The 27,331-nt window shown below is 57.5% G+C and overlaps 1 protein-coding gene across 23 annotated transcripts; it reads left to right on the top strand.

Moving 5' to 3' along the window:
* The first annotated feature begins 859 nt into the window (after window positions 1–859).
* On the top strand, window positions 860–26,899 carry MIR9-1HG (MIR9-1 host gene). Of its 23 annotated transcripts, none has more exons than XR_002126253.1 (10): window positions 1,870–2,161; window positions 4,768–4,924; window positions 7,277–7,349; window positions 18,529–18,634; window positions 18,973–19,137; window positions 21,237–21,284; window positions 21,587–21,944; window positions 22,384–22,675; window positions 24,483–24,600; window positions 26,574–26,899. XR_002126253.1 is itself a non-coding variant. In XM_019662652.1 (7 exons), exons 2-6 carry the CDS (start codon window positions 4,808–4,810, stop codon window positions 24,553–24,555), a joined length of 534 nt encoding a protein of 177 aa, XP_019518197.1. In that variant the 5' UTR covers window positions 1,905–2,161; window positions 4,768–4,807; the 3' UTR covers window positions 24,556–24,600; window positions 26,574–26,899. The 23 variants fall into 23 exon arrangements, 13 of the variants coding, with proteins under 13 accessions (XP_019518196.1, XP_019518205.1, XP_019518203.1 ...); XR_002126256.1 differs by lacking the exon at window positions 22,384–22,675 and having other exon boundaries at window positions 1,885–2,161; window positions 21,587–21,660; window positions 21,805–21,944; XR_002126258.1 differs by lacking the exon at window positions 22,384–22,675 and having other exon boundaries at window positions 1,888–2,161; window positions 21,587–21,660; window positions 21,861–21,944.
* The last annotated feature ends 432 nt before the right edge of the window (window positions 26,900–27,331 follow it).

The following is a 27,331-nucleotide window of genomic DNA, read 5'->3' as shown; positions in this document are numbered from 1 at the left end:
CAGAGCTGGCTGGTCCTGGCCAGGTGCCACCGAGAGACCATTACTGTTGTGAAAACGAGCAGAGGAGGTGTCTGTGGTGCCAGGAATGAAAGTAACACATGTACACAAATATAGGTACCAACACACGCCTAGGGAGACGCAACACCCAGCTCATGGGTGTTGTCCTCAAGCTGGCACGCCAGCCAGGCCTCTGTGGCCAGGTCCAGTCTCCTTTCCAGGACAGATGTGGCTGGCATCACGGGAGCTCTGTGCTGGGCGAAAGGCTGGTTTGTGAGAGAACCATGTGTGTCTGGTAGATTATCAAGCCGCCAAAAGGGGAGATTTGGACAACTTTATGGGGGGAATTCTGGGGTGAAAGACTATCTGGATTGCGCCCCTGAAGTCCTGGGTCTGGACGGTGCCCTTGGCTGTGGCAGCGCAAGTGGTGACAAGTGCAGGTGGTGACAAACCTGGCTGATGGTGGAGCCTGACCGCAGGAGGCTGTCAGTCCACACAGACCTGGCTGGATGAAAAGAGACCTGCTCCTGCCACGCATGCACGCACGCACGCACGCGCCACCTACACACACACAGCTCCCGACATCCACATGGGGCAAGAGGCAGCCACTGTGGTTACAGGCATCCACGTGGACGCCAGGGGGATTCATTTTGTGGGAGATGAGATGAGATGAGAGGTATTTGTGTGCACACGCACAGCTCCATAGGTTTGGAGCTCAGTTATTGTACAGGGGGCCACAGAGGTAGGAGAGTGTGTTGCCCAAAAGAGAAGTGCCAGGGAGCCCCCCTCGGACAGTGCCAGGCTGTGTGAGGACAGGCAGCCCCGGGCGGGCTTGCTCCGCTCCGCTGTCCAAAGACCAGCTGCATGCAGAGATGTGCCTTATGAAGTTGCGCGCCTACTCGCCAGTTCCAGGCTGTGCCTGGGGGAGAAGCCAGCAGAAGTGAGGGCCGCATCCCTGTGTCTGACGTGGGGTGTGGCACGGCAAGCGTGGCCCCTGGGCTGGCTGGCTATTAGTCTCTGAGTCTGCCCTGTCCTTGACTGGGCTTCTGACGCCTATCAGCGCCTTTCTCTTTCACTCCTGTGGGTCTCGGCCACTCTCGGCCTCTCTCACTGCCTCTCTGCTCTTTTCCTATTCTGTATTCTGTGGCCACAAAGAAACCCAGCCAGACCCAGGAGCCGGTGTCAGTCCAAACACCTGCCACTGGTGATAAAGCTCATCTGTCTTGCTGGTCTATGTATTTATGTGACGGGACATTTTCACTTCTGCGTGAAAATCTAAGTGCAGCCTTTCTGTCTTTTGGCTGCTGTCTGTGTGTCCGTTTTGCTCAGGGACCCCAGCCTTTCTTCACAGCACCACACAGGAGCAGGTATTTGGCCCTTGGACCCCGCCACAGTGTGGGCCCCCCCCCCAGTGTTGCCTTCTTTGAAGTCTATCTCAAGTGGGCAAAGGCTCTTTCTGAGACAGAGATAGCTGGACAGGCACATTGCAGGCGGAACCTGGAGAAAGACGTTTGAAACTCAGCCGAGTTACAAGTTTCTCTAGGGACATAAAATGCGCTCTGGGACCAGGCAAACGGAGACACTTCCTTGGGCCGCCTGGGGTTGGAACAGGTCTCCTGGAATGGAGTGGAGGGGATCGTGTAGGTGAGTCGCTGGTCTGTGGCCACCAAGAGCAAGCAGAATGCCACCCGGCCAGGCAGGGGAAAGGGTACCCAACCAACTCAGGGGGGCAAGTCCTGGGAACCCTATGAAGGAGAAGCAGTGAAAACTGCCCAGGTCCTGCGCCCCATGCTTCTGGTGTAAGAAGGCTGAGTCAGCGCAGGATGAGGCCGTGCTGTGAGGAGTCCTCAGAGACCAGGCGCCCCCGTGGAGCTGGAGCTGGTGCTGGAGCTGGAGCTGGAGGGAAGGCACTGGCCAGCCCCGCCCCTTGTGTCCTGCGGCCCGACTGGGACTCTTTGTGCGTCTGTCTCTGCGTGAGTTTGTCTGACTCCTCCGCTCCCCTGAGCTGTGCGTCTGTCTGTCCCCATCTCCCTGCCTGCTCCGCTTCGCAGCGTTTCTGGCTTCCTCTGTCTCTGTTCTCAGGTCTCCGTCTCTCCACGCCGCCCCCCCTTTGTTAATTCAGAGGCTCCTCACTGAGCCCCTCCCCTCTCTTTCCAGAATCACGGTGAGTAAAATGAGAATAAACCCTCGGGGAGGGTCTTCCTGTGCTCCTCCCCGCAGCCCTCTCCGCCGGGGCGACAGGCCCCTCTTCTAATGTCAGATAATTGCTGGTGCGGAGCTCTGAGGAGCCAGAGCTGTTACCAGGGAGGGAGGGGGAGAGAAATAAGTAATAATCTGCTTCCATTCAGCGCATATAGGTTACCTGATTTGCATATATGCTAATGATGCTATAATTACCCCGCTGTTCTGGCCTATGATGAAGTTCTATAAATACATAGGCTAGCAGAGCTGGGCCTAGCAACAGCACCCCCAAATTGTAAAGTGCCGGTAAGTATAGTGTGGCTTCTGTGTCCTGGAAATCCAGCGCCTCTCTGGTTAGAACACACTCCCTGCAGACCCCCCTCCTCTGCTGTCAGGGAGCCCTCCTGCGAAGGATCCCAGGCAACCCCAAGGGAGGAGAAGGATATGCCGGAATGAGGAAATGTGCTGGATTACTTTTAATCCTTAGTATTAATATCATTGTGAATAAGTTCTAACTATTTTTAGGAAAACAGAGATTTTCCCCACATTACCACGTTAGTTATCACCTGAATGCCCCACCTCCTACAGGCCCAGCTTTGGTGTGCAAGCCGGGGGTGGGAAGAGGACACCTCCATCTCTCTAGGTCTGCTGTTTAAGAACATGCTGTCCCTGTGTCTACAGAGAGGAAGTGGCCTCCCCTTCTCCAAATGCCACCGCCTTAGTCACGCTCCCGGTTCTCAGGAGACCAGGTGGAATTGTGCAGATTTTTGGGTGACAGTGGCAGAAGTGGGAGGAAGCTTGGAGGAGCATAAAAGACGCAATCCACAGCTGTCTGCTTTTAATTATAATTATCCCCTTTCGCTTCCTTTCTGGCTAATGAGGGGGGATTTAATTTTTTTCCTCCCTTTTCCTCCCCCTCCCTCGTTTGCCTGGAATTGGGGGGAGGAGTGAGTTGGGGTCCTCCTCCCCTGCCTCCCCTATCCCCTGGTTACTGGGAGAAAGGCAGACTCTAGAGGGTGGTGACGGTATGAAGAGATTTATAGGAACAAAAGAAGGACAGGTTTGGATTGCTGGACACGTCCCAGAGTTGGAGAGACCCCCCCCCTCCATGCCTCTGGCACCCCCTCCCGTCAACCCCACAGCTTCCCTAGACAAGGAGTTCAATGTCTTCCAGCCGGTGAGAAAGGCGCTAAAGGGAGCCCCGGTCTAGAAGGAAGGAGGGGGGAAGGGGTGGGGAGCTGGGGGTGCAAAATTAGTCTCAAAGGATCTTTATTTCTGAGCTAGTGAAGCAGATGTAATCAAGGGGAGAGCACACTAATCGTGATGGGCGGGATGAGGGGAGGGGGAGGCTGAGGCTGGAATTGGGGGACTGGGCCAGTGCAGGGCTGAGGATTGGGGGGCAGGGGGCCTGGAGTGGGGGCAGTCAGTTGCCTTCTCCGGCCACCACCCCCAAAGCCTTCCTACTCTGGGGTGCGGAGAGGAGGACCAGGTCTGTAGACTCTGACCTCTGCCCTCGGAATCCCTCTTTGAGCGGGTAGGGACAGCCAGGCCAGAAGGTGGTGGGGAAGGCACCAGGCAGCCGCGAGCCCCCACCCCAGCTGAGGGAGGTGGTGGGGAGAGGGGAGACTGAAAGCGGTGGGGGAGGGTGAGAGAGGGGAGCCAGCAGAGACTCAAGTGGCCTCCAGGTCTGTGGGACAAAAGTTGGAGGGAGATTTGTGTATGAGAGAGGAGGGGAGGGGGCCTTGGGGAAGGGGGGGCTTTGACAATGAACTTGAGACAAACTTCATTAGCATGCAGGCCTGCTGTCTGTCACGTCGTCGAGCTCAGCCCGAGTTCCCATGCAGGCCAGGAAGACTGGGAGGGAGAAAACAGAAGACGGGAGGGGCTGAGAGTAGGGGTGAGAGCGAGAAAAGAGACCCGTCCATTGTACCATTCTGGGCCCCAGCTTCCACCAAATATTGGGACCCCAGCCCTGGAAACCAACCCCCAAATCGCTCCCCTCCTCTAAGAACAAGATAATTTATCTCGCACTTTGAACTTGTGGTCCCCTCCCTTGTCCTCTCTCCTGCGTGCTCTCAAGCTCTGGCTTTACCGGCCCTATCCTGCTCCCCCCTCCAGCTCTCGTCTTCATCTTTCAATTGTCACTCTCCCCTTCACGACTAAGATCTGGACGTGCGACTGACTGTCTGAGCTGACAGGGCCGGGCTGTGCCGGGAGGCGTGGGAAGGAGGCACGGGAGGGAGCCCCCTGATTGTGTCCTCCGTCACTCTCAGCTCCACTCCCACCGACACACACAGCATGTAATCCTGCTCTCAAGTTCCAAGGTGAATTAGAACTGGAAGGAGACTGGGACAGGGGCGGCTCTGCGCCCCTTTCTCTTGCTTCCTCTGGACAGAGGGTGGCCTGGAGGAACAATAGCTTCCCTTTAGCCCCCCTTCCTGCCTCAGGTTGGAAAAGGCAGTGGGACACGGGGGAGGTGACACAGGCACGAGAAGGAGGAAGAAGGGGGCTCAGCAGAGGGGCTTGTTATTTTGGTGGTGGTGGTGTCTCCAGACGGGCGCAGCACCCCCCTTTTTGCTGCCTTTCCAGGGAGAGCAGCAAAAGAAAGAGAGGCGAGCGAAATTCCTGAATGGAGACAGATGCTACGTCATCGTCACCGGAGCTGCATCCTCCCTCCTCAGGAGGCAGGAACCCAGCAAGGCCGTCCAGCGGCCGGGCCACCGAGCCGTCTCCTCGCAGAAGCCCGGTAAGCGGCCACCTGGGCTGGGCTGGGAAGAGATGGCCCGAATCAGTCAGGGTGCCCTAACGTGCCTACTTCGCCCACTGACTAATGGAGGCGCGCAGGGGGGTGGGGGGGCAATAATCCAGGAAGCAAAGGCTGATCAAAGGTTTAGGGGGCGACCAAAAGGGAGGAGGCTTGTGTGTGGAGGGGGAATTGGCAGACCGAGGTCTCACTTCCAGCCTCCGCAGCACCTACGGGGCGGTGAGGCGGTGGGCCCTGCCCCAGGCGCCTCTGGGTCCCCCCCCCTTCCCCACGCGCGCTGCCAACCCGGAGTCAGCTCACTAAGTTTGTCAATGGGATTCAGGGGGGCTTCAGGGTCACGGTGCTACTGATCCTATTAATCCGCCCGTCCCTTGTCCCCACCAGACACGCCAACATCTTAATGTTCGCACCCAAGGACTGGCCGGCAGGCAGGGTGTAGAGGAGCCAGGGAAGAGAACATGGTTCTGTGCTGGACCCTGGCCTCCTGTACTTGCTGTCATTCCTCTCTGCCCTGGGGACCTCGGTGTGGGGTGGGGTGGGGGGGACCAAGGCTGAGGGACCGGGCGACGGGAGAAAAGGAGCCACGTTTCCTAGAAGGTGAAGACCAGAATTAGGGGGGGGGGGAAATCCAACATTTTATAGGATTTAGATTGATTTCATTTCCTTCTTCCCTGCTGTTCCCATGAGCTGGCAGGTGGAAAGGGGCTCAGGGAATACCTTAATGACAAGTGAGTCGTTGGGAGCTAATGCTTAGGTTCTAGAAGGGGAGAGAACCCTGCTCTCACCCTCGCCAGACCCATCAGATGGAGGGTTTTCTGTTTTTAATTTCTTGTTTTTAAAGAAGAGCCAGAGGATATAGAAAGAAGGCGCTATTCCCGCCCCTAGCTCCCATCCACATGGTGCTTTCTGGGAGACTGGCTGGGATCACAGTGGGGCCGTGGAGGCCAGCAGCCGATTTCTGGTACCCCAGAAGCCAGATGTGTGGGCAAGGCTGAGGCTGCCAGCCACCAAGCACGCACACACATGTTCCATGCCTCCTGGGCCTTGGTCCTTGTCACCATGTCCCCTGGGCAGAGATCAGTGAGGAGAGGTACAACCTCCAGAGACACACCCTCCCCCGTGTACCTGCGCCTGTTTTGCCTGTTTTTAGCCCGTCTGCAAGTTGGGGGTGGGGTGGCTCCCTCAATGATACTTTATGAAATGGATGGGCTGGTAGAGCTGAGGCTGGGGGTCAAGTGCGTATTTTGGGGTGTTAGAAGTGGGTAGGGGGCATTTGAAACACCCCTAAGAAATCAGGCTTGGATTTAAGGCGTATCCCTGGTCCCAGCCCGCTTTGCTCTGATTTTCACTGAATTCAGGCAGGTTATCTTCTTAACTTTAAAAAAAAAAAAAGAGAGAAGAATTAGTTGTGGAATTGAGCTTGAGGTAGAAAGATTCACCAATTTACCGCAACACACACACTCACACACACACTCACTCACTCACACTCACACACAGTCACACTCCTCAGTATTTTAGGAGCTGGGTCACCTATGATATACATGTCATTTCCAAATCATAATTTAGCCTGAAAGCAAAATACTGGGACGGTGAGACTATCAAATATTGAGACTGGGTTCCATACCCAACATCAAAATAAAAAAAAATAACTGCTTTGTAGTCACACCTTTTGTGTATGTGAAAAAGGAGAGAGGGAGAGGGAGAAAAATCAATAGCTACAGGACGTGTCTTTATGGCTCCTTAGCGATATGCGCGTGGATAGTTGATAGGTAGACGGTTAATGACAGAGATGGGGGAGGAAGCTGGAGACAACAGACTGACAGTATCTTAAGTGCACAGCGCTTTCCAGTTTACAAGGTAATCAGAGGAAGCGGACAAAAAGCTGTCCCGACACCAGACCCTTCCTTCTGTCCTGACCGTGCTTTCAGATAGGATAGGCTGCGAGCAGCAAGGACCTGTGAGGAGCTGGCGTCTACTGGGCAGGGGATTCCTCCTGTAGGTGTAAGTCCCAAAGCCCAGCACCCGCACAGGCTCACTTCGGAGCCCTGGGCCTTAAGCTTGTGGCCGGAGGTGCTGGCAAGACGGTGCTGGAGAGGCTCTGCCGGGGGTGCCCTGCTGCCCTCCTCCCATGTCCGCACGGCCGGGCTTTTCTCCCTCGGCCAGCTCCCCTTGCAGCCTTGAGCTCTGGTGGGAACTAGACGGCCTGGGTCCTGAAAACGTAAGCCAAGGAGAAGGGGAGTTAGTGGGAGAAGGACAGGGAGGCTGGGGGATGTTAGGGACCCAAGGCTGGTGCCATTCACAGGACTTTAACCGTTGTTTTCTCCTCCTTGACAGGAGCTGAACACCCCAGAAGCAGCAGCCCTATTTGTTTCTGGTATCATCGTAGGCGGCCACCCTCGGCTTTGGGGTATTTATTTTCTTGTTTGTTTTGGATGGTGGTGTGGGTGTGGCCCTGCGTCTGTCACCTGTGTCTGCTCCTGTTCTCAACACCCCTCTCCCCGCTCCCTGTGGCTTTGGTCCACTCCCGCTGCGGGGAGACCTGTGCAGTCGCTGATAGTGGGGTGGGGCAAGGTGGAGGTGGCCTAGGAATGAAAGGTGACGCTGGGCCCAGCTCTGTGACAGTGAGGACAAGCAGTGGGATTCAGGGACCTCATTCTCTTCTCTCATAGCTCCTGGGGGCAGAGATGGAAGCCAGGTGACCCTAGGGGAGGTGGTTGGTTGTGGAGCAGAGATCTGCTCATGGCTGACGCAGGCAAGAGAGGAGAGGAGTGTGGGGTATGGTGAGTGGGGACCTGGGCAGCTTACCCCACTGAGGGCGAGTGGGGGTGGGGGTGTGCCAGGATGTGTCCCTGGCAGCGTCGGAGGTGGTACTGCTGGAAGTGCCCGTGGAGGTGTCACCACATCTGCCTCAGTCCGTGGTCTGTGCGCATGTGCGTCTGCAGGCCCAGCCCTCACTCTCGCCTTTGCCCCTCAAAGAGACCATCTGTGATGGCCGACCCTCTACCATCTCTGTCACCTTGTTGTCACCTCCCTGGCTCCACAGAGCTCTCAGGCAAGTGAGCAGTGTGTGGGTACCCCGGGGCAGAGCTGGCAGCAAGCAGGGGAGGCCGTGCTGAGGCAGGCCTGAGGAATTCCCAGGTTGGCCTCCCAACAGGAGGACGCTGGCGGGGAGTGGGGGCGGTGTCCTCAGGGACAGAATCTTCCAGATGATGTCCCCATGCCTCTAACCTCACCTGCCCATATGGAGATTTAAATATATATATAAATTTTTTTCACAGCTTCAGCATTTTTAGTGCCAATTCTTACTTGTATTTGTCACTATCCTGTAGACAATGCAGATGCTTCATAGCAAAAGAGCAATGTGTGATGATGTCTATAATAACAACGCACCCATAAGACAGAATAAATACCTGAACCCACCCTCCTCCAAATGCAACTTTTGTCCCTATCTTCAAGGCAAGTTCACCTGATCACTGAAACAAAGAAAAATATATGCTTTTTATGTAATTACCTGAATATTTCAAGAGTGTGGCTTAATGCCAAAGTGTATTTTGGGGACCCAGATTATAAAGATCTGCCCAAAAGCTGCACCGAGCGCGTAATTCGGGTCAGGTTCCCTCCGTGGGCCTCTTCAGGCACACAGACAATGGGTGGGCAGGAGGACCGGCGGGGTGGGGGTGGGGACGGGCACTGGCAGAGAAGGCAGACACAGACAGACTCAGATCACCGCAATGCTCTCCCCACAGTCCCCCCAGAATCTCCCTGGGAGGACTTGGGGTGGGGTCTGCAGCCTGAGGCTCTGCAGGGGGCTGTGCTGTGCTGGAAGCAGAGGGCTCTGCTCCAACGGAGGCCTTGCCAGATGAGGCTGGGGTGCCAAGCACAGGGGACCCAACGCAGCCATTTGCTGCAGCTGTTCTCCTCCGATAGGCCCGCTGTATCCGATCCTAGGGAGCCTAGGGAGTCCCCTGGGGCAGAGGGGTGGCCCGGCAGTCACTGACACACTGCACACAACAGACCAGCTCCCGCTCCCCTCACACGCACCCAGCACAAATCCCACCTTTTGTCAGCGCGCCCCTCTCCACCCACCAGGCGCCGTCTCTGTGATGGCAGCTCAGACTCGAGAGGCACACAGGTGCGCACACCTTTATTTATGCGGCGAACGCCGAGCACCCCGTGTTTTAGGCATGTGGAAATCCCTACCATGGACTCGAACGTGTGTGAAATTGCCTGTGCCCTGCGGGGCTGTCCCATTTGCTCCCTGACGTAGTTTGTTTTTTGAAACTGGAGTGATGTGGCTCAGCTGTGCACACCGACCCCATGAAGGTGATGGTGGGCACATCTCTTACTGCTCCATCTCCATGGGAATACACACACATGCCCGCTCACCTTCATCCCTGAGCAGGAGTGCTGGAAGAATGGTTGTCAAGTCCACCGGACAAAGCCACACGAGAAGGGACCTGGACAGAGAGCGGGTGTCTATGCACATAGCACCAGGGCTACTTAGGCTAGTCTCCATTTTCTTTTGGGGGGGGGCCTTCTTCAGTGTGGACACTGTTTCGGCTGAGGCACCTCTGTACAGCCCAAAGCCACAGTAAGAGGCAAGCATCTAGCTCCTTACTGAGCTAGCTAGGAAATTTAGATATGTACCCGTCTCTCGTGACCTTGGTTTTGAGGAAGTCCATTTGAGTCTGAATTTGGCCAATAGGGGTGGGGGTGGGGTGGGTCGGTGCTGGGCAAGGAAACCTTTCCGTCCTCCCACCTCCCCCGCAAAAATACAGCAGTGGCTGACAGACAAGGGAGGTTCATGCTGACCTCAGCTGCCTCTTGCTACGCTGTGTGCATGGCCCAGGCCAGTGTAAGGGGTTGTGGAGATCAGCTTGGGCTCCACCGAGGGCAGGAGACTTGGTTGGAAATGGGTGACCGAGAAGAAAGGGGCCATGTTAGCCAGCGGAACAGCAGCTCTTTCCCACAAGCTGGCCCCAGCCTTCCAGGCACTGGGTAAGGGGTGGGAGAAGGCGGAGAAAGGCTTAAGGTGCTTTGAAGGGATCTTGTGGGTGGGCGAATGGGGGAATCTTTGTAGGGGGAAGTTGGTGGGGTGTCTGGAGGAGTGTGGGCCCTCCTTAGGATTGCTGGAATGTCTGGAGCACATTGGGTGTCCCAGAAAAGGGTGTGAGGTGGTGTTCTGAGAAATATTTGAGGAGGTTTGTAGGCACAAAGGGGAAAGGCAGAGGGGGCCAATAGTTCCTCTGGGGCGGGTATGGGGGATATGCTCAGGGAATGCATTTAGCAGCACCCCAGTAGGGTAGATCTACCTGTGAGAGTGTTTGGGGAAGACTCTACTTCTCTGCAACTGGACAGGATTGACAGGGAGCGTAGTGCTCCCTGAGTGCTCCATTCTGAGCTCAGGGGCACCCGGGAGAGGGCAGGAGGAAACAGTCTCTTTCCTTCCCTCCCCAACACTGGCTGGTGTGCCCCCAGTTCTGGGAAGGGGAATAATTGACACTGTGGAAGCTTCTAGAAAGCCTTTCCTTAAGGGCCCTGAGATTCTGTGGAGGCTGACAGGGAAGAAGCTATGCCCAGCCCAGCCCGGCCCTGAGAGTGTCCTAGACTGGGGCAATCAGGCAGGGGGGGCTTCAGCTCCTTACTGCTGTTCTGGAAGGGACACAGGACCCCTGGCTTCATCCTATTCCGGAGCGTCCCCCACCTCACAATCACACCGTGATTGTTCAGAACCCTCAAGTCTTTGAGGGGAGCACCAAGTGAAACCCACAGGCCTTCACCATGCCTCTGACCACGGCGCATAGCATTCAGGCTCCGCTTTGTCCTCGACTGCGCAGAGGCGGGACCCTGGGGCGGATGAAACAGTCTGGCCAGGCCTGATGGCCAAACCGACGGGACCCTGGAGTGCACCCCCCCTTCCCCATAACGTTCAAAGATCCCTGGTGATAGGAGCAGCCCGTATTAAGCAGACAGACGGGCTCTAGGTTTCTCAGTGGTAGGATTTTTTAGAAAAGGAGCCAAGAGCAGGGGCCGGGGAGACAGGTTAGTTCGGGACCGGGCATTCAGACTGCTCCGAGGCGGGCGCAGCGGCTCCGCCAGGCCTCGGCGACCCGGATCCTGCCTGTGGGCGGCCGTGGGGTTGGGACGCGGCATGATTCGGCCCTCATCCTCCCAGCCAGAGGCGGAGCCAGGTCGGGGAAGCCCGGGACCTGAAACCTTGCTGGAGAGTGATCCTTCTCCGGATTACCCCAGCTCTCCAGACACCCGGAGCTGGAACAGGGTGAGGGCGCAGGGCTCACGGATGGAGGCGCACAGGGTGGGAGAAGGAAGGGTCAAGGCTGAGTCAAAATCTGCGGGTGTTGCCCGGGCTAATGCCAGCTGGGATCCGCCAGCCGCCCATCTGCAGGACGAAAAAGGAGGCTTAGCCTCGCCCAGACACCCCCACCCCCACAACCCCGTCTCTCAGTAGGAGTCCCAAACTTCCAAAACCTTTCCCTCACTGTTTTGGGTTGAAAACCAATAAGAAAGGTTCGTGCCCGCCCTGAAAGATTAGGATCACAGCCTTTGGGAGGGATCAGAATCCTAGAAGCGCAAAGAATACCCTCCTGAGAGGAGGCCGTGGGGGCTCGAGTCTCCAGACATCTGGCTGCCTTTTCCGTGTTTTGAGCCCTGGTCCTCGGGCAGCATAGCACGCCTCGGGTCGAAATGGAAAGTGTAGGACCTACAAAAAAGAGTGAGGTTAGGGACCAAAGCCGCAAATGGCAATGGACTGGAGACGGCAGGTGGGTGTCTGGAGTGGGTGAGGCTGCAAGAGGTTGGGAATCGGCACACAGATGTAGTAGTTCCTCCCCGCCTCCCCATTCTCCGGGGGAGGGGCGCCCCAATTGCGCGCTCCGGCTCAACCTGGGAAGGGGGGAGGGGCGGGGCCGGCGGGGCAACGAGGTGTTGACGTCAGGCTCGGCGGAGCCAATCAGAGGCTGGCCTGCGGAGGGAGCGTGAAAGGATGAATGAAAAGTCCGGAGCCGGAGCGCGCCGGGGCCAGAGCGGCGGCCGAGCCTGAGGAGAGAGCTGGGAGGTGAGGCCTCTCCGCCCTGCTCGCCTCGGCTCGGCGGAGGCTGAGATCCGGGCGGGCCCCTCTGCCGCGGCGCCTGCTGAGCCCTGGCACCCGGGACCCAGGGCCGTGGCGCTCCGTGGGCGGGGAGGGGCCGGGAGGACCGCGCTGCAGAGCACGGATGGGCACCCTGGGCTGGATGTAAGTGGCCTGGCCGGCTCGGGGCCCGAGGTGGGCGAGCGCCTCGGAATCCGGCGTGCCTGCGCGTCCGCCACGAGGGGCCGGCTGAGCCCCACACCCTCCTCGGGGCTCCCGGGACCTCCTGGGGGATTCTCGTTCTTGATCGGAGCGCCCCAGCCAACCCCGAGGGCTCCTCTCGCCTAGGACCCCCGGCCGTTTTCACCGCCCTGGGTGATGGCTGGAGCTCGTGGTTCAAAGCCATTTCTCTGGGGAGCCCTGCAGGGCCTGGGGCTCGGGTCACCTGCCCGGCTCGCCCTGCGCTTCCCATCCCGCACCCCGTCTCGCGGGCGCGCTCCCGGCTCCCGGCCCGGGCGGGGCGGGGGGTGTCTTTGCCCTCTCCTCTTTTGGGGAGTCTCTGGGTCGCCTCCCACCCCACCCCCATCGGCTTCCCCCTCTCTGGGTTGCCGGGATTTCCCTGTTTCCTACTAGGGCGCCTGCGGGGTTTTACCACCCCGGTTTCGCTGCCCGCTCCCCCTTCAGTCGGCAGCTGGATGCAGCCCTTTCCCCTGCACGAGCTCCGCTTCGCCTCCACCGCCTTCGCGAGTTGGGAGTCGTGGTGGGGCCGAACCCGCGCCTCCCCCCCGCGACCCTCGCGCGGAGGCCCGAGCTCCGCGGAAGACTAAGGCTCGGGCTATCGGGCGGGCGAGCCCTGGGCCTTCCAGGGGAGCGCAGTGCAGACCCGGTGAGGGTGGGAGGCCTCGCCTCGGTGCCTGGTCTTCCCGGGTGGCACGAAAAGCCCGCGAGTCCCTCCTCCCCGGGACCAGCCGAACTCCCGCTTTCGGCTCGAATGGGGAGCGGGAAACGCGGCGTCGAAGCTTTGGGGTTCGGGTCCGGGGGCGACCCCTGGACTTCGATGCCACCGGCGGTCGCATCTGTATCCCTGTACCTCTGAGCCTTACGGCCTCGGACTCCGTGTCGCTCTCCGCCCCCCCTCCTCCCCCCCATCACCCGCGTTCCCTACCCCCAGCCCTCACCGGCGGGCGACCTGGAGGCGCGGCGGTGCTGGCGGCAGCGGCCGGCAGGCTGCGTGGAAGAGGCGGCGGCGGCCAGGAGGCGGGGTTGGTTGTTATCTTTGGTTATCTAGCTGTATGAGTGGTGTGGAGTCTTCATAAAGCTAGATAACCGAAAGTAAAAATAACCCCATACACTGCGCAGAGGGGCTGGGGGAAAGCGGCCGCACGGGCGGGCGGGCGGGCGGGCGAGGCCTGAGCGAGGGCCCAGAGCCGCGGGGACGCACGGGCCGTGGGGAGGCAAGGAGGGGACCCGGCGGCCCGCGGGCCTCAAGACCGCACCGGTCCGCCGCCGACCCACTCCCTACCCGGTCCGCGCGGGCGGGAGCCGCCGTCCTGTTCCACCTTAGCCAGGTGCCGTGTCTTCCCCCACTGAGTTGAGCGGGAAGCAAGAAAGGAGGCCGTGGCTCCCTCCTGGGCCGGGGCCTTTCCGGGCAGTCAGCGGGCTGGGTCACTGCCGGGGACGCGGCTCCAGGGGGAGGACTGCTGAAACCTAGTTTCAGGGTGCTGGGGGCTGGCGCCCGGGGCTCCCGGCCCAGGCCGCTCCCTTGGGCGCTGGCGTGCAGTGTTCTGCAGGCTCTCCGCAGCGATTGCAGGGCTGGGAGCTGAGAACGCTGGTCTTTGCTTTGATGGCTCCCTGCAGCCATATAGGTCTGTCCGGCTTGGTTGGGAGCTGAGAGTGGCCAAGTGGGGCGATAAGCGGAGGGAGGGCTGGAGGTACTGGGTGGGGTGGTTGCTCAAAAAAGAGAACAGGGTAGCTGCGAATGCTTTTTGCCCCGCCTGGGCTCTGGGGCACTGAGCAGAGGGCATGTCTCAGCTGCCTTGTCTTCGTGTTCGGCCTCCTTGCAACCAGGACCTGAGTCTGATGTCTTGAAAAGCTTCTCCTCGTGCCAGCTTTGTCTTCATTGACCCAAAGGGTTTCGTTGGGGTCTTCCCGGACTCCCGACCTCCCCACCCCATCTTCTGGGCAATCATGTCCAGAGCAAATGGCCTCAAGGAGCTCCAACACAAAGGAATTTGTAGCTTAGTATTTATGCTGCCCAGAGAAAGCAAAGAATTAGCGATTAATCAGGGCCATTCCTAAAAGAATCCATTCATGTGGCCTGACCTAAATACTCGAAGCAAAAGAGTGTTTCAGTGCAGTTGAGAGGAGCATGGTCTCCAGTCACTTGGTAGAATAAAAGTAACTGTGGCCCCAGCGAGAAGTAGCCCCCTCATACCTGCTACCTCTGCCCTTCGTGCCCACACCTGCTGGTATTCCAGAATGCAGGGGAGGGGTGAGAAGAGGGAAGGGGAACTGGACCAAGTGACTTGGTACTGACTCCAGTCTCCAGTGTATATTTAAAATTTCCCCCCCCCCCGGAACTGATTTTATAGCTAGAAGATTATAATTCAGTTATATATTATGCGGGAGAAATATTGAGGCACCCAAACGAAGGTGCCTCGGTTTCAGATTCAGAGCCTGGAGTACATGTCTCCTTCCTTCTTTCCAAGTTTGGAGAAAGGAGAGGTTAAGGGCCTCTCGCCTTTTCAGCTGTTTGGAACTTTGTGTGTGTGTGTGGGGGGGGGTCAGGGGGGACGACGTGCTTTTTGTTTTTTGGAGGGAGGCAGTTGGAGACAGGATCAGGGAGAAGGGAGCAGGGTTGGACCCGGACTACACCTCTGACACCACACCTGCAGTCAGGTAACAGTGCTCTGCCTCCCTGCCTTTCTGTGACCCTCCAACATGGTGAGGTAGCTGTTTTTAACCCCATTTTACAGACTCAAATGAGTTGCTAATGTCACTCGTTGGTTTCAAACTCATTGCTTCTTCCGCTGCTGTCCACTTGCCCGCCAAAGGGTCCGGAGAAGGTGAGGGATGAGGCGGAGGGAGGGGAGAAGCAGTGCACAGGAGAGGGGAGGCCTGGTGGTGACCACGCGCTGAGGGGACTTGGCGTCTGATGAGGACAAGCACTGAGGAAGGAAAGCCTTTTATGGAACTTGGGTCACTGGTTGGAAGTGGGGATCTGCTAAGGCGCATCTGTGGGAGGCTTAGAACTTACGTTAGAAGCCCAATGTTGATTGACGTGTCCCATTAGTACATTTGACCCTAGACTCCAAAGGAGAAGAGAGGGCCTGAGGGAGCTGGTGGCGGGTGGAGGGTTTACGTTCTACAAAACACGTTTTGCAGTGGAAAGGGGGAACAGGCCAGGAGGGATGTGGGGGTGAGGGTGTGTGTCTGCCTTGTGTGTGCCTGCGGGTGTGTGGGTGGGGTTGTCAGGGGAATGATGGGTGACTATGCTTGTCAGCCGTGTGTCTGTGTACGAGGGCGAGACAGAGTGGTGCGTGGCCTCGTGTGAGTTTGGATGTGTGTGATCCTTGGTTGGCAGGAGGCTCGGCTGTGAAATTAGGGCGACCTGGCTATGAACAGGTGTAAATCCACTGGAGGAACAGCCGCTCTGGGATTTGGGGTTTTTACCAAATGCAGACATCACAGTGACAGCCAGTCCTGCCTTCCACCTCCCACAACCTTTATACAAAGTGTAGCACCCTCTCCAGCTAAAACCCAAGAGGAGACCTGGCAGAATGGGTGAGCAGGGGAAACTGGGTTGAAGGGCTGGGAAGGGCCTCACTGCATACAGTTAGGAAGTGTCTTCCTTTGTATCACCACGCTGGGTCTGTGACCAGGAATGTTTAGTCCTGTTCTTCAGATCTTGCCAATACCCACCTAGCCCTACTGGAAACCAAATTCTAAGCTGGTTTCTTTATCCATTTCTGTCCTCAGCCCTTCACCCCAATACCCTCCTATTGAACTCTGAATCCAGGAGTTCAAAGGCAATTTCTCCCTAAATATGACTCAGGCTTTGTATTATCACTGCATAGGAAGGGTCCTGTTGAAATGTCCTTCCAGTGGTAATGATCTTTGCAGTCAGCAAGCCGGGAGGAACATAAGCAGAGCAGATGTGACCGAACCAAGGTGTGTTCAGGGGCCATAATTGACACAGACCTCTCAGCCTCAGCTTAGATGGTTGTACAACGGGGATGAGAATGTATATCCTCAAGGTTATTCCATGGAGCAAGGGAAGAATTCTGAACGGGAGATCTAATATGCTGTGACACCCAAGGGAAGAGAGGAAAACTTAGATTGCAGAAGGGTTAAGGGCTGCTGTCTGGACTGACTCTGAGGTGACTGATTTCAGGATGCAGAAAGGACAGCTCTGGCGTATTCTCCACAGAGAAGCTCGAGACATTTAAACTTGAGGAAGTTCCCCTGCTTTCCCGCTTTGGGACCTGGGTAGGAGTGTCCGAAGCCGGAGAGCGGAGGGACCCACCTTGGGGAGCCTGTTCAGGGAAGAGGCTGGAATCCACGTGGCAGAATGGCCACCGTATTTTCTCCTGAAGGGGTCTTACCACTTGCTGGTCAGAATACTTAGGAAGGGGAAGCTGACTTTTGTAAATAGAGAGCTACGGCATGTGTAAGTGGTAATTCCAAGTGTATCCCATTGAGTTTCTAGAGTTACTAAAAGCACAGTTTATTCCATTACAGGACGAGGTAGGTAGTGGGTATAATTAACAAACCAAATAGAGACCTATCAGTGTGCAGACTTTTCTGCATCGTTGAGTGACTTTAAGAAGGGGCGTTGTCTCTCCTCTTGCCTCCCCAACCCCCAACTGGGTTCCCAAGATTGCTCACCCAACAGAAAAGCACCAGCCCCCCTGCATTTTTCTATGTCTGGAAACCCTTGGAGTCCGCACTTCCCAAGGTCTGGGAGTCGGAATACGGGGACTTACTTCGCTTCCTTTCCAACCCCATGTTGTGGGGCCAGGTTGACCTTTCCACCCCCCTTCTTTTGCTGCTGAGACCTCAAAGAGATCTTGGGGGGTCATGGCACTGTCTCATACAGAAGCAAGGAGATAAGTGAGTTTAGGTTAACGCTTTAGAATCACAGGAGGGAAGGAGGAGACAAAACTATAAAAACATTCTTGGAGCTTTGGGGAGAATGAGGTGTAGGGCTGTAGAAGATGAGGGGTTGGGTGCATCCTGAGAGAGGCAGAGGTGAGAGAGAAAGGGGGCCCTTCCCTGCTTTCAGCTTCTCCCAGGGCTGGAGCGACACCCCCTCCTCCTGCCCTAATCCCCCATTAAGGCTGCTCTGAGTTTGTTATGACAGCGGCTGAAGGCAGCTGAATTGCTGTTTGCTGTGTCTGCTAATTGGGCTGAAGGGCTGGAATCTGGACACTGAAAGAGGCCATTGTTGCTGTTTACCGTCCACAACTGCCTCCCTGGGGACCTTCTGAGTTGAAGGGGCGCAGCACGCCCTCAGGGTCATTGCACCCATCCCGTTTCTGCACAAGGGACTGGGCTGGGGGACAGTTCCTCTCGTTGCCTTGGGGTGGTTTGAACTTTCCCAGCAAAGACAAGCCACCACCTGAGTGGATCTCCAGGCCAGCCCCAGCCATCGATGGGGAGCTGGAGGAGAGGGGTCACCTGCTGGCCCCTTCCCTGTTCACACCCTTTCTTCAGGGGCCCCAGCTTGGTCTCCCCCTCCACCTGCTCAGGCTTAACCCCCTGTGCTTTTTATGTCTGCTTTCTTCTAGGCCAGTGATTCTCAACTTGATTATGTACCGAAATCACCTGGGGAACTTAAAAAAAAAATACTGATGTTTGGGGCCCATCTCCAGACCAATGAAATCAGAGTATCTAGGAATGAGGCGGAGGCTCAGTATCATTGAAGAGCTTCCTCAGTGTTTATAACATGCAGCCAGGGTTAAGAACCACTGATAGAGGCTTATCTCTCTGCCTGGGAAACACACACGCATGCACACGCACACATACACCTGTGCACGTGCACACACACACACACACACCCCTTCCCTACCTTTCCTCCCAAGCTCCTGATATCTGTCATACTATCAGGCAAATTGTGTATTCTCACCTGTGTATCTCCCTCACCTTTATTACCTAGATTCCTTGTAGGAACCTTAGAATTTAGGATGGAATTTAGAGGTCTGTACCTGTCAACATCTCACCCTGAGCTCTTCCCCAAGGGCGGGGGCTATGACTCCCATCTCCCTGTGGATTTCTAAACAGGGTCCAGATGAGGGCTGAGCCAATCCAGGACACTTTAGTCATTAGGGATGAAGGGGTGGGAGGCTCAGAACTCCCCTGACTTTTGTGCTTTTCCTCCCCCGAAGTAGTATTGGCAATATGCAGATCTTCAGAGAGGAGAAACTTTCTTCAGGAATACACCTGCATGTACCTGCCCCTTTCCTTACCGTCCAAATGTTTCTGCTTCTCTTCCCTTTAGCTCTCACCTGGGGTGGGTGGGCAGGTGGCTGCTTCACCACCCTCCCTCCTTCTTTCCTCCACACGTGCGTCGGAGCCGCCTCCAGCACCACGGACAGCGCCCGGCGGTGAGTGAGAGGGCTGTGCTGACCCCCTTAGGGAGGGCTAGGAGGTGGTCCTCCTGTCTGCACGGGCAGATAGCAAAGAGTCTAGATTTTTAAATCTGTGGGCGTTGTTTGCACGCAGCTGTGGAGTCTCAGGGAGAGGGAAAGGCTGAGGGCAGTTGGCATTCCATCTCCAGGAAATGGGGTTTGACTGCACTGGGGCGTCTGCTCGGGAGTAAGAAGGGTGGGGGTTGATTGCAGGAAGGATTTAACTTAAGTTCATGTAAGGTACAGAGTGAATGGATCAGGCAGAGCTAAAATGAGCCTTACCTGTCCTCAGCCCTATATCCGTCATTTTACAGATCCCAAAAGAGTGGAAGAGGTGGGACCAGTGTCACTCAGCTGGTTAGTGGGAAACGACAACCCCTGCCAATCGAGGCTCCTGAATTCCAGCCTGGCTGCCTATTGTGTCTGGTGCCTCCTCTAAGAATCTCCCTGCCTGAGCTGGTGGAGCAGGCCGGAAGCGGGTAGGAAGAGTTCACTGGCTGCCCCTTCCCTACAAAACCAGGACCGGATGCATGTGGGCTTGTGAGGAAGGGGTGGGACGGGCCGCTGTCTGTCTGAGGGGGTTGGAGGCGAGGCCTCAGGGAGAAGCGCATGGGAAGGCATACCTAGCAGTAGCTGGCAAGCCCATGGGAGAAAAGGCAAGGAGGCGACCATCTGCTGGGGCACAGAGGCCAGTGGATGGCCACCAGAAGTCTCCAGAGGCTAGCAAGAGCCACGCAAACGGGAGCAAACTGGAACGGAGCCTGGGAAAGGCCCTTCTGTGTACCCCGGCCTTCTCCCCAACACCGGGAGCCTAGAAACAAAGGGGCCATTCTCTCTAGGATTTGGAGCCGCCATCTCCGGCTGGCAGTGCCAGGTGGTGGGGGCATCAGGGGGTGTTAATCTATTATCCCCCCCCGCATCTCTTAGGTCCTCTGGGGCTAAATGTTGGGGAGGTGGGTGTTCCATGCTATGTTGCCATGGTAACCACTCCAACCCCCACCTTCCAAAGCACAAAGAGAGACAGCTTTCACCCCCACTCCCAGGAAGAACCTGGGTCTGGTTGGGAATCTTCCCTTGGGAATCCTCTTTCTGATGCACAAGCCTTGGCTGCGTAAGCGTCACCCTCTTTCCAGTCCCCTGAACGGAAGGCTCTGCCATCCACAGCCCATGCGGGCTGGAGGCTGGTGCAGCCAGGGTCTCTGGGCAAGGCCTTGCCAGTGAGCTGGAGTCCCTTGTATTTAACCCTCTCTCCCCCCAGGCTCTCCTGTCCCGCACCTATGGCCAAGGCCATCCCAGGCCTTGTCAGCTGAAGCAATGAGACTTTGACCTGCTGCTGTTTCCCAGCGGTGAGGGATACCCCAGTATTCCCCTCAAGCCTCCAGGCTGTGGGAATGGAGAGGAGGGGGTCATTCCTGCCACCCTCCATCTGCACCCCTCCGCCATTACTCATTAGGCATTCTGCCCCCTCCTTCCGCTCGTTAAGCCTTATTTGCATACATTTGCATAATACAACTCATTTGCATTCCAGGAGGCTCGTGGTAGGAGCCAGGAATAAAGGGGAGGGGGGTGTTGAAGAAGAGAGAAAAGGGGAGAGATTTTGTTTTCATCAAAGTGTGTGTGTGGTGGGGGGAGGTGGCAGGAAGAAGACAGAAATAAAAACTCACACTACTTCCTTTCTTCCCTTCTGCCCTCCCTCCCTGAGCTGGACTCAGATGCCAAAGAAAGGTGCCAAGGGGCCGGCTTTTCTGTCCTTTTTTTGTCTTGCTTCCTCCGGCCTTGGCTCCCCAGCCTGGCCCCCCACCTTGTTGGGCTCAGGCTTCAGAAAGAAAGAGGCAGGGCAGGAGGCAAGGCTGTGGGAACAGAAGAACGGAAGCCGAGGGAGAGGGAGCCGCCATCTTAGGGAGCTGGAGCCTGCAAAATGGCGCCAGTGGCAGGTGTGGGCCCAGAGCCAGCCCCGGTTGGTGGACATGGAGGGAGGCGAGGTCACGAGAAGGGCTTTCTGGCTGACGGGGAACTCTGTTGAGTCTTCCCTCAGGTGCAGCTGGGAAGAGAGGATGGGGAGAGAAGGAAGGAGGGAGGGTGAGGATGGTGGCCCCACAGGAAGGAACAGGCTGGTCGGAGAGGCCTCGGCCGGTTAGTTCCAGGCCCCTTGTGAGCGCCAGCGGCCAGGGGTCTTGGAGGACTGTGGACGACGTAAAAACTGCTGGAGGGCTCCGACTGGGAGTGTCAGCAGAAGGTGGTCGCCTGCCAGCTTGAGCGTCTCGGGCCTGTGGAAGGGCCGCTGTGGCCCCGAGGCCAAGCTCCGAGTCGTCTGGCTCCCGTCTTCATAACTGGGGAAATCGCGCCCTCTTGGGCCACTCACGGCCTCCTTACCTGGACGCAACAGCCCTTGCTCAGGCCTGGTGACCTCTGGGACATGTCCCACTGGTGGCCATCCTGTGTCCTCCTTTGGCTTTCGGCTCTTCTGTTATATCCCTGACTGTTCTGTTCACCCGGTTCTCCAGCCAGAAGGTCTCCCCAAGGGTCAGCTTTGAGCTCCCCCTTTCCTTCTCACTCTCATTCACTTTTATCACTTCAGCCACCATTCCTGAAGGCCTCCTGGAGGGAAACAGAGAAGTGATGACAGGTAAAGGGGCTGGAAGCCATCCACAGCCAGGTAGGCTGAGGAGCTGGAGGAAGTGGGTGGCAGAGGGTGGACAGCACTGGAAGGCAAGCTGGTAGAGAAGGGCCTGGTGTGAGGGCACTAGAGCGTCCAGCAGGGGGCCCGGGCTGGGAGGACATGGACTTGGAGGCAACAAGCCTGGTCATTGAGCGCCTGTGTGCCCTTCCGGGGGGCTGGATTTGATGGGGGCCCCGGGAAGTTAGCTGACAGTCTAAAGGATGTGGAGTGCGGGGTGCAGTTGGAGAGCAGCACATAACTACTCCCAGGAGAGACGAGGACACGCACATCTAGCTGCCCACGGAACCCAGCGCCCAACAGACCAGACACTTACTGGCTCTTGGTGAGTTCTGAACAAATGAAGCAACGTGAAAAGCCTGGAGGCCGCCTTGGGATGGGTCTCTGCTTCTCCGCTTCTAGGATCACCCCCATCTCCCTCTCCCCACCCCCCACACATGGTGGGCTCATGGGAGCTCCCTGGGGACAGATATGGAGAAGCCAGGATTGGCTCCCAGCACAGTGAGTGCCCTGAGGTCTCAACAGGAGATGGTCCACTGGGGACTGGAATGAAGAACGGAAAGGGAGGTTCAGTCCTGGAAGCTTCTGGAAGAGGAAGTGATGGAAGGGGTAAGGGTGTATCCCAGGGTGGCCCCAGGTTCTCAGGGGAGTCTTCCTAGAGGAAGGGGTAAGAGGCTGGTGAGACAGCCGAGGAGAAGATGAAGCTGTTGCTGGCCACTGGGCTGGAATGTAACGGGGGGTGTTGGCTACTGCCCACCTCCCACCCCAGCCTCTGCACAAAGGCCTCTCTGTGAGTGGCCAGGGAAGTGGCCCTGTCAGGTGAGGGGGCTTAGCTCCCCAGGGCCCACTGGGGCTGGGGCGGAATGGGGTTGGAGGAGGGAAGGGCTGAGGGGTGGCCTGACTTGAACCAGGTCCAGGAAGGACAGAAGCTGCCACTTGGCCAGGGTCTCACAGTAAGGCCGTGGTGGGGCCGTCCCCAGGACGGGCTCCTCTCTGATCCAGCCAGAACCCAGTTCCCCCACCAAGGCCCCGCCCTGTTTCGTTCCAGCTGCATCTCCCAGTCCGGCCAGGCCTCTCCAGCCCGCACATGCCCACCCCTGCTTCTGGGCTGGCCCCACCCAAGCCTCTCACCTCCTCCGAGTCCCCCTCCAGCTCCTGCACAGTCACCCCTCCACAGGGGGCTGTGTTGGGAGAGTGGGGAGATAAGATTGACCAGAGCTAGAAAGGAGTCCCCAGGCCACCCCAGTCTCCACACCCAGGCTTGTTCTCCCCGGGACGCTTCTGCCTGGCTTCACTGTCACTGATTGCTAATCAGCAGTATGGACAGGCCTTCTCCCCACGTGAGTAAGGGTTTGCGTCGGGGCCCTGGGAGCCACAGAACGACTGAACGTGAGCTCAGCTTGCAGGTGGCTCTGTCCTTGCAGGTGGTTGTCCACAGGAAGGACAACCAAAGCAAGGTTTGGGTTTTCGAGTCAAACCAGACAGGCACGTCAGGATACGAAATCTGGCTTCCCTCCCTTAGTAGTGAGTGACCTTAGGCAAGTCACCTACTGTCATCACTTCCTTCCACGGTTCTGAGGGTCAGATGGGCCGGTGTGAATGAGAGTGTTTGTAAGGCCGTGCGCAGATGGCCAGTGACATTCTAGATGCTGGGTGACGCAGAGTTAGGGCACTGCAGGTAGGTGGAGACGATCAGGGAAGAAGGCCAGGCTTTGTGAATGAGGGCACAGCTTGCTGGGGAGGAGAGTGCAGTTCATGTGGAAGGGCTGTGGAGAAGCAAGTGGTGAGAGGTGGTGCTGGGCTCCGCCCACTGGCTGCAGCAGTCCAGGTCTATCTGGGTGGTAGGCTCCGAATGGATGGACTGACAGGGCAGGGACACCAAAGTTCAGTTCCCCACATGCCCCAGCCCGCTCTGCTCCCTATGCCTCAGGTCTCCCCAGGGAGCACTAGCCAGGCCTGGTGGCCTCTGCTGACCGTGTGCAACATGGCGCCTCAAGCCCTGACACCCAGGACCCTCTCGAGCCCCCGACCCCATGGTTCCCCAGCGTTGCTGTCAGGAGTAAGCTAAACGCAGACTTATTCAGATGCCTCAGCCTGTGGTCCAGGGAGACCACAAAGGACAGTCTTGGGTCTCTAAGCCATCATTCCTTGTACAAGCAGGAGTCGGAGGCGGGATGCTTTTGGCTTCGTGCCCCACAGATAGCGGTGCAGCCTTCAGGTCTGGAGGGAAGAGGTGGGCGGAGGCTGGCATATGGAGGGAGAACCCTGGGCACAGGGGGCATGAGCTTCGCCCGGCTGGGGCTCCCTTCTGCTGGATTCGTCCATCTGGCACCAGCTGGCTTCCCAGCGCTGCCCTGCAACCAACCAGACTCTTTCTGCTGTTGCCATGGCAATTGGCTGCCATCTTGTACTCAGGGCACTACTCATATCTGGATTTTCCCATGGGGTTCCTGGAGGATGGGAGGTGGGTCTCCAGCGATTTATCCCTTCCTCCTGCTCTCCAGCCAGTAACACTCCTTATTAATACGTGATTTTTTTTTAATTGGGGAATTGGGGGATGGGAACAGTGCTGGGGAATTGGGGGAAGGGGAACAGACAAGTTGCTGGTCTTTTTTTTGTTCTTCAGTCTAGTTGTGGAGGATGTTGCTTCACTGGCCCAAGTTGGCACCATCATTGCGCTCTTCCCGGGTGAGGCAGATCAGTTGCCGGCTTCTGGATGGCTGCTCACAGCGGCTGCTGGCCGCTCACGCTGGCTGCTGGCTATACACAGTAGCCCATGGCAATCCACTGCAGCAGGGACTGCAGCCTACACCGTTGCCGGTGACACAGGGCAGCCCAGCTCCAGGTTGAGCTGTTGTTCAGCATCTTAGCTGTAGAGGGCAGTGTCACTGGCCCTCATATGTGGGATCCGAACTGGGGCCCTCTGGCGTCCCAAGCCAGCTCTTAACCAACGCGCCACTCGGCCGGCCCAATATGTGATTTTTAAAAATAGCCCACATGGAGGCTTACTGTGTGTCAGGCTCCGTGCTAAATACTCCCCATGTGTTCCTCAATGTGGCTAAGAAAGCATTAAAGAGGCAAAATTTAAGAGATTTCCACCCGTTTCCTATTTCTGTGACTGACAAGACTTTTCCTCTCTCCACCCAGGAAATTCCACAGTCTTGCTTCTTTCTGTCTGGGGAAGTCCTGCCCCATGTCTGACCAAGGTCTGCACTGCTGAAGCATCAGTTCCTTGATCTTGGGCTTGACATGACTGATCTGAGAGGTAAGGCTGGAATTGCCACCAGCTTTCGTCCCCGGTTTGGGCTTCCTGGACTGCAGATGTTGGGTTTGGGCCCAGTGTCCCTTAAAGACTTGGGGGCCCCAAGTCTAAAGCGTTTCATTTAAAGAAGGGGAGTCATTGTCACCACATGCTTGGAAGTTCCCCTTCCTTGTCCCCATCCCACCCAAACACAGAGGCAGGCTCCAGAGACCCTTAGGGATCTTCGGGGGCTCTTGGGGGCCATGGAAGGCAGACTCCCGCTCCCACCATTGGGGAGATCCAGGGATGGTAAGATTTCTGTCCCTGGAGACTCAGAAGGCATAGAATGGTCATCTTGACCTAGAGGGGCGTCTACAAGGGGCACTGAGCAGGGGCCACTCTGCTGGGGGAATCCTGAATGAGGAGCAGGTGGGGAGAGAAAGGCCATTCTTAACTGAGGAAGGCTGGGCTGGCGGGGAGGGCTGGGGATAATTTATGATGTCACTGTTCCCCACCCCCCTTTCCCAGCCCCCTGCTACTGTACCGTTGCTAGGAGATGCTGGCTCCTTCGGGCTGGGTGGGTGGAACAGGGAGACTGTTCCATCTGGACTCCTCCTCCCCCACCCAGGCGAGGGCCCTGACAGACACCAGTCTCTGCTGCTCTTCCCTCCCAGTCCAGCCAGCCTGGGCTAGGAGGGCTCCCCGGCAGGCTGAGGACCTGGAGCCAGGAATGAGGATGGGAGCTGTGGAGGGCCAGACGGGCAGCCGTCGTGGGGGCGCTGAGAACAGCTGGCTCAGCTCAGGGCCTGTGGGAGCCAGCCCAGGCGGGAGGAGGGCCCGAGGGAGTCGGGGCACAGGCCTCTGGGAGCCCAGGTTTGAGGGAGACCAAGTCCTTATCTTTGGGGAGCTTCCAGTACGATGGGTGAGGCAGGCCTCCCATCCCTACCTCTCCATAGTACGTTCAAGGTCAAGGTTAGGGACCTGGTGAAGGTAGGGGTGCAGCAGGGGAAGGCAGAGGGTGGCAGGGAAGCGGGAAAGTCTGGAAAGTCTGAGGACAGTCGAGGTAGGAGGAAGGTGACAGGGACCTGAGCGGAGGGGCCAGGCTCAGAGCTCTCTGAGTCTCAGATTTTAAAGCCCTTGGAGGAGTCAGCTCAGGTGAACTTTCGGGGCTTCAGAGCTGCTAGCTCCCAGCCCCACGTGGGGCAGGAACCACAGCTGTGCTTGGACCTTACCATGCAGCCCCCTGATCTGACCCGGCTCCCCTAGGCGCAGCACCCCCACCCCAGCAAGGAAGGACTAGACTTGACTAGACCACCCCGTGTAGTGGAAGCCCTTGTTTCGGTTAATCTTCTAACAGTCCCGAAAACTGGGCGGTGCTGTCCCCACTGTACAAAGGTGGAGTCAGCCCCAAGACAGACACGTTGCTCAGAGTCACAGGACTCATTAGTTGGGCTGGGCTTCAAATGGGGTTCTGGGGTCCCTGAGCACATGCTCCCTCCCTCCCCTGTGCTGACTTCCGGTGGGAGGGGCTGAGAGCAGATAGGCAGGGTGACTTCTGGCAAATTCTCAGGGAGGAAGGGGCCATGCTTCTCAGGTGCAGGGGTGAAGTCTGAGGGATGCTAAACAGGCCTTGCAGGCTGAAGACAGGACTGGGAAGAGGCCACAGGACCTGGGCAAGCCCCCCAAGTCCTCCCAGGTTGCTCCCTGGCCCAGGGAAGCGTGCTTTCTGCCTTCCTGAAGCGGGTCCGTCAGGCCACCACCTAATCTCTCACCTGCTTAGCAACTGAGTCTCTACCCCGGCATGTCCCCCACCCCGTGGCCCTGGGCACAGCGCCTAGAGGAGGTGCCTAGACTCAGCCACTGTCATGGTGGCCCCTTTGGCGTGGGTCTTTCCCCAAGCCCTCCACTGGACGCTCTCCTTGGAAATCTGTCCTCCGCTGAAGGCTCCATCCAGAGAACTTTTTCACTTAAGACATCTTGACATTTTTTTTTTTCAGACCAAAAAGTAGAACCTACTTCACCCAGTTGGCCTGGGTTCCCTCTGAGAAGCTTTCCTGGATCTACTGAAGGATGAGGCTAACCTCCAGCAAGTTGACACCCCCTCCAAGAAGACTCTGTACAGGGTGGGAGTAGGGAGGCCCCACCTGCAGCCTGCGCCGCCTGTACACCTGGAGCTACGTGGGATAAGAGGAGGCCTCTCCATTGCTCCGGGAGCCACCAGCTGCCCCTCCCGGCCCATCCTGGTCCCCGCTGTCGTCTGAGCTGAGATTCCTCTGAGATGGAAGTGCCATCTCCTGTCTAATAAAGACTCTTGTCGACTGAACAGCAGTGCTGGTGGTCGTGGGTGTGCCTGTGCAGGGCTGGAGTGGGCGAGGAAGGGCTGAATGAGAGGAGGGCGACCCTGGGCTCCAAGAGACCAATGCTAGAAGCCACCACAGCAACAGAAGGGGTCGAGGAGACCTGCACTAGGACAGAGCTCCCATGGGCAGTGGGGGGGGGGGGGGGGGAGGTAAAGATCTCCCTGGCTCCTTCCGTCCCTCAGCCACCCCAGGGCTCCTGGAAACACCATCATGACCTGGTCAGTCCCCTCAGCAATGGCTGGTGCTCCCAGCCCGGGAGGCCTCTCAGCACCATCCCCAAGCCCAAGAGAAGGGAGGCGCAGGTTGCTCCCCACACTGCCGATGGGGGAGGTCCCTGGGTGGCCCTCTGTGTCCTCCATGAAGGGACCTTCCTCAGAAACGCCCTCCTGGGTTTG

This window comes from Hipposideros armiger, unplaced genomic scaffold, assembly GCF_001890085.2.
Source record: "Hipposideros armiger isolate ML-2016 unplaced genomic scaffold, ASM189008v1 scaffold_378, whole genome shotgun sequence".
NCBI lineage: Eukaryota > Metazoa > Chordata > Mammalia > Chiroptera > Hipposideridae > Hipposideros > Hipposideros armiger.
The sequence above is the reverse complement of the archived record's forward strand: the minus strand, read 5'-3'. Positions and strand labels throughout refer to the sequence as shown.

Coding starts and splice junctions, on each gene's coding strand:
- MIR9-1HG (XM_019662665.1), top strand. CDS start 3,206: ATGAAGAGATTTATAGGAACAAAAGAAGGACAGGTTTGGATTGCTGGA. Junction 3,356..4,767: donor AGTTCAATGTCTTCCAGCCG/GTGAGAAAGGCG, acceptor CTGCCTTTCCAG/GGAGAGCAGCAAAAGAAAGA. Junction 4,925..7,276: donor CGTCTCCTCGCAGAAGCCCG/GTAAGCGGCCAC, acceptor CCTCCTTGACAG/GAGCTGAACACCCCAGAAGC.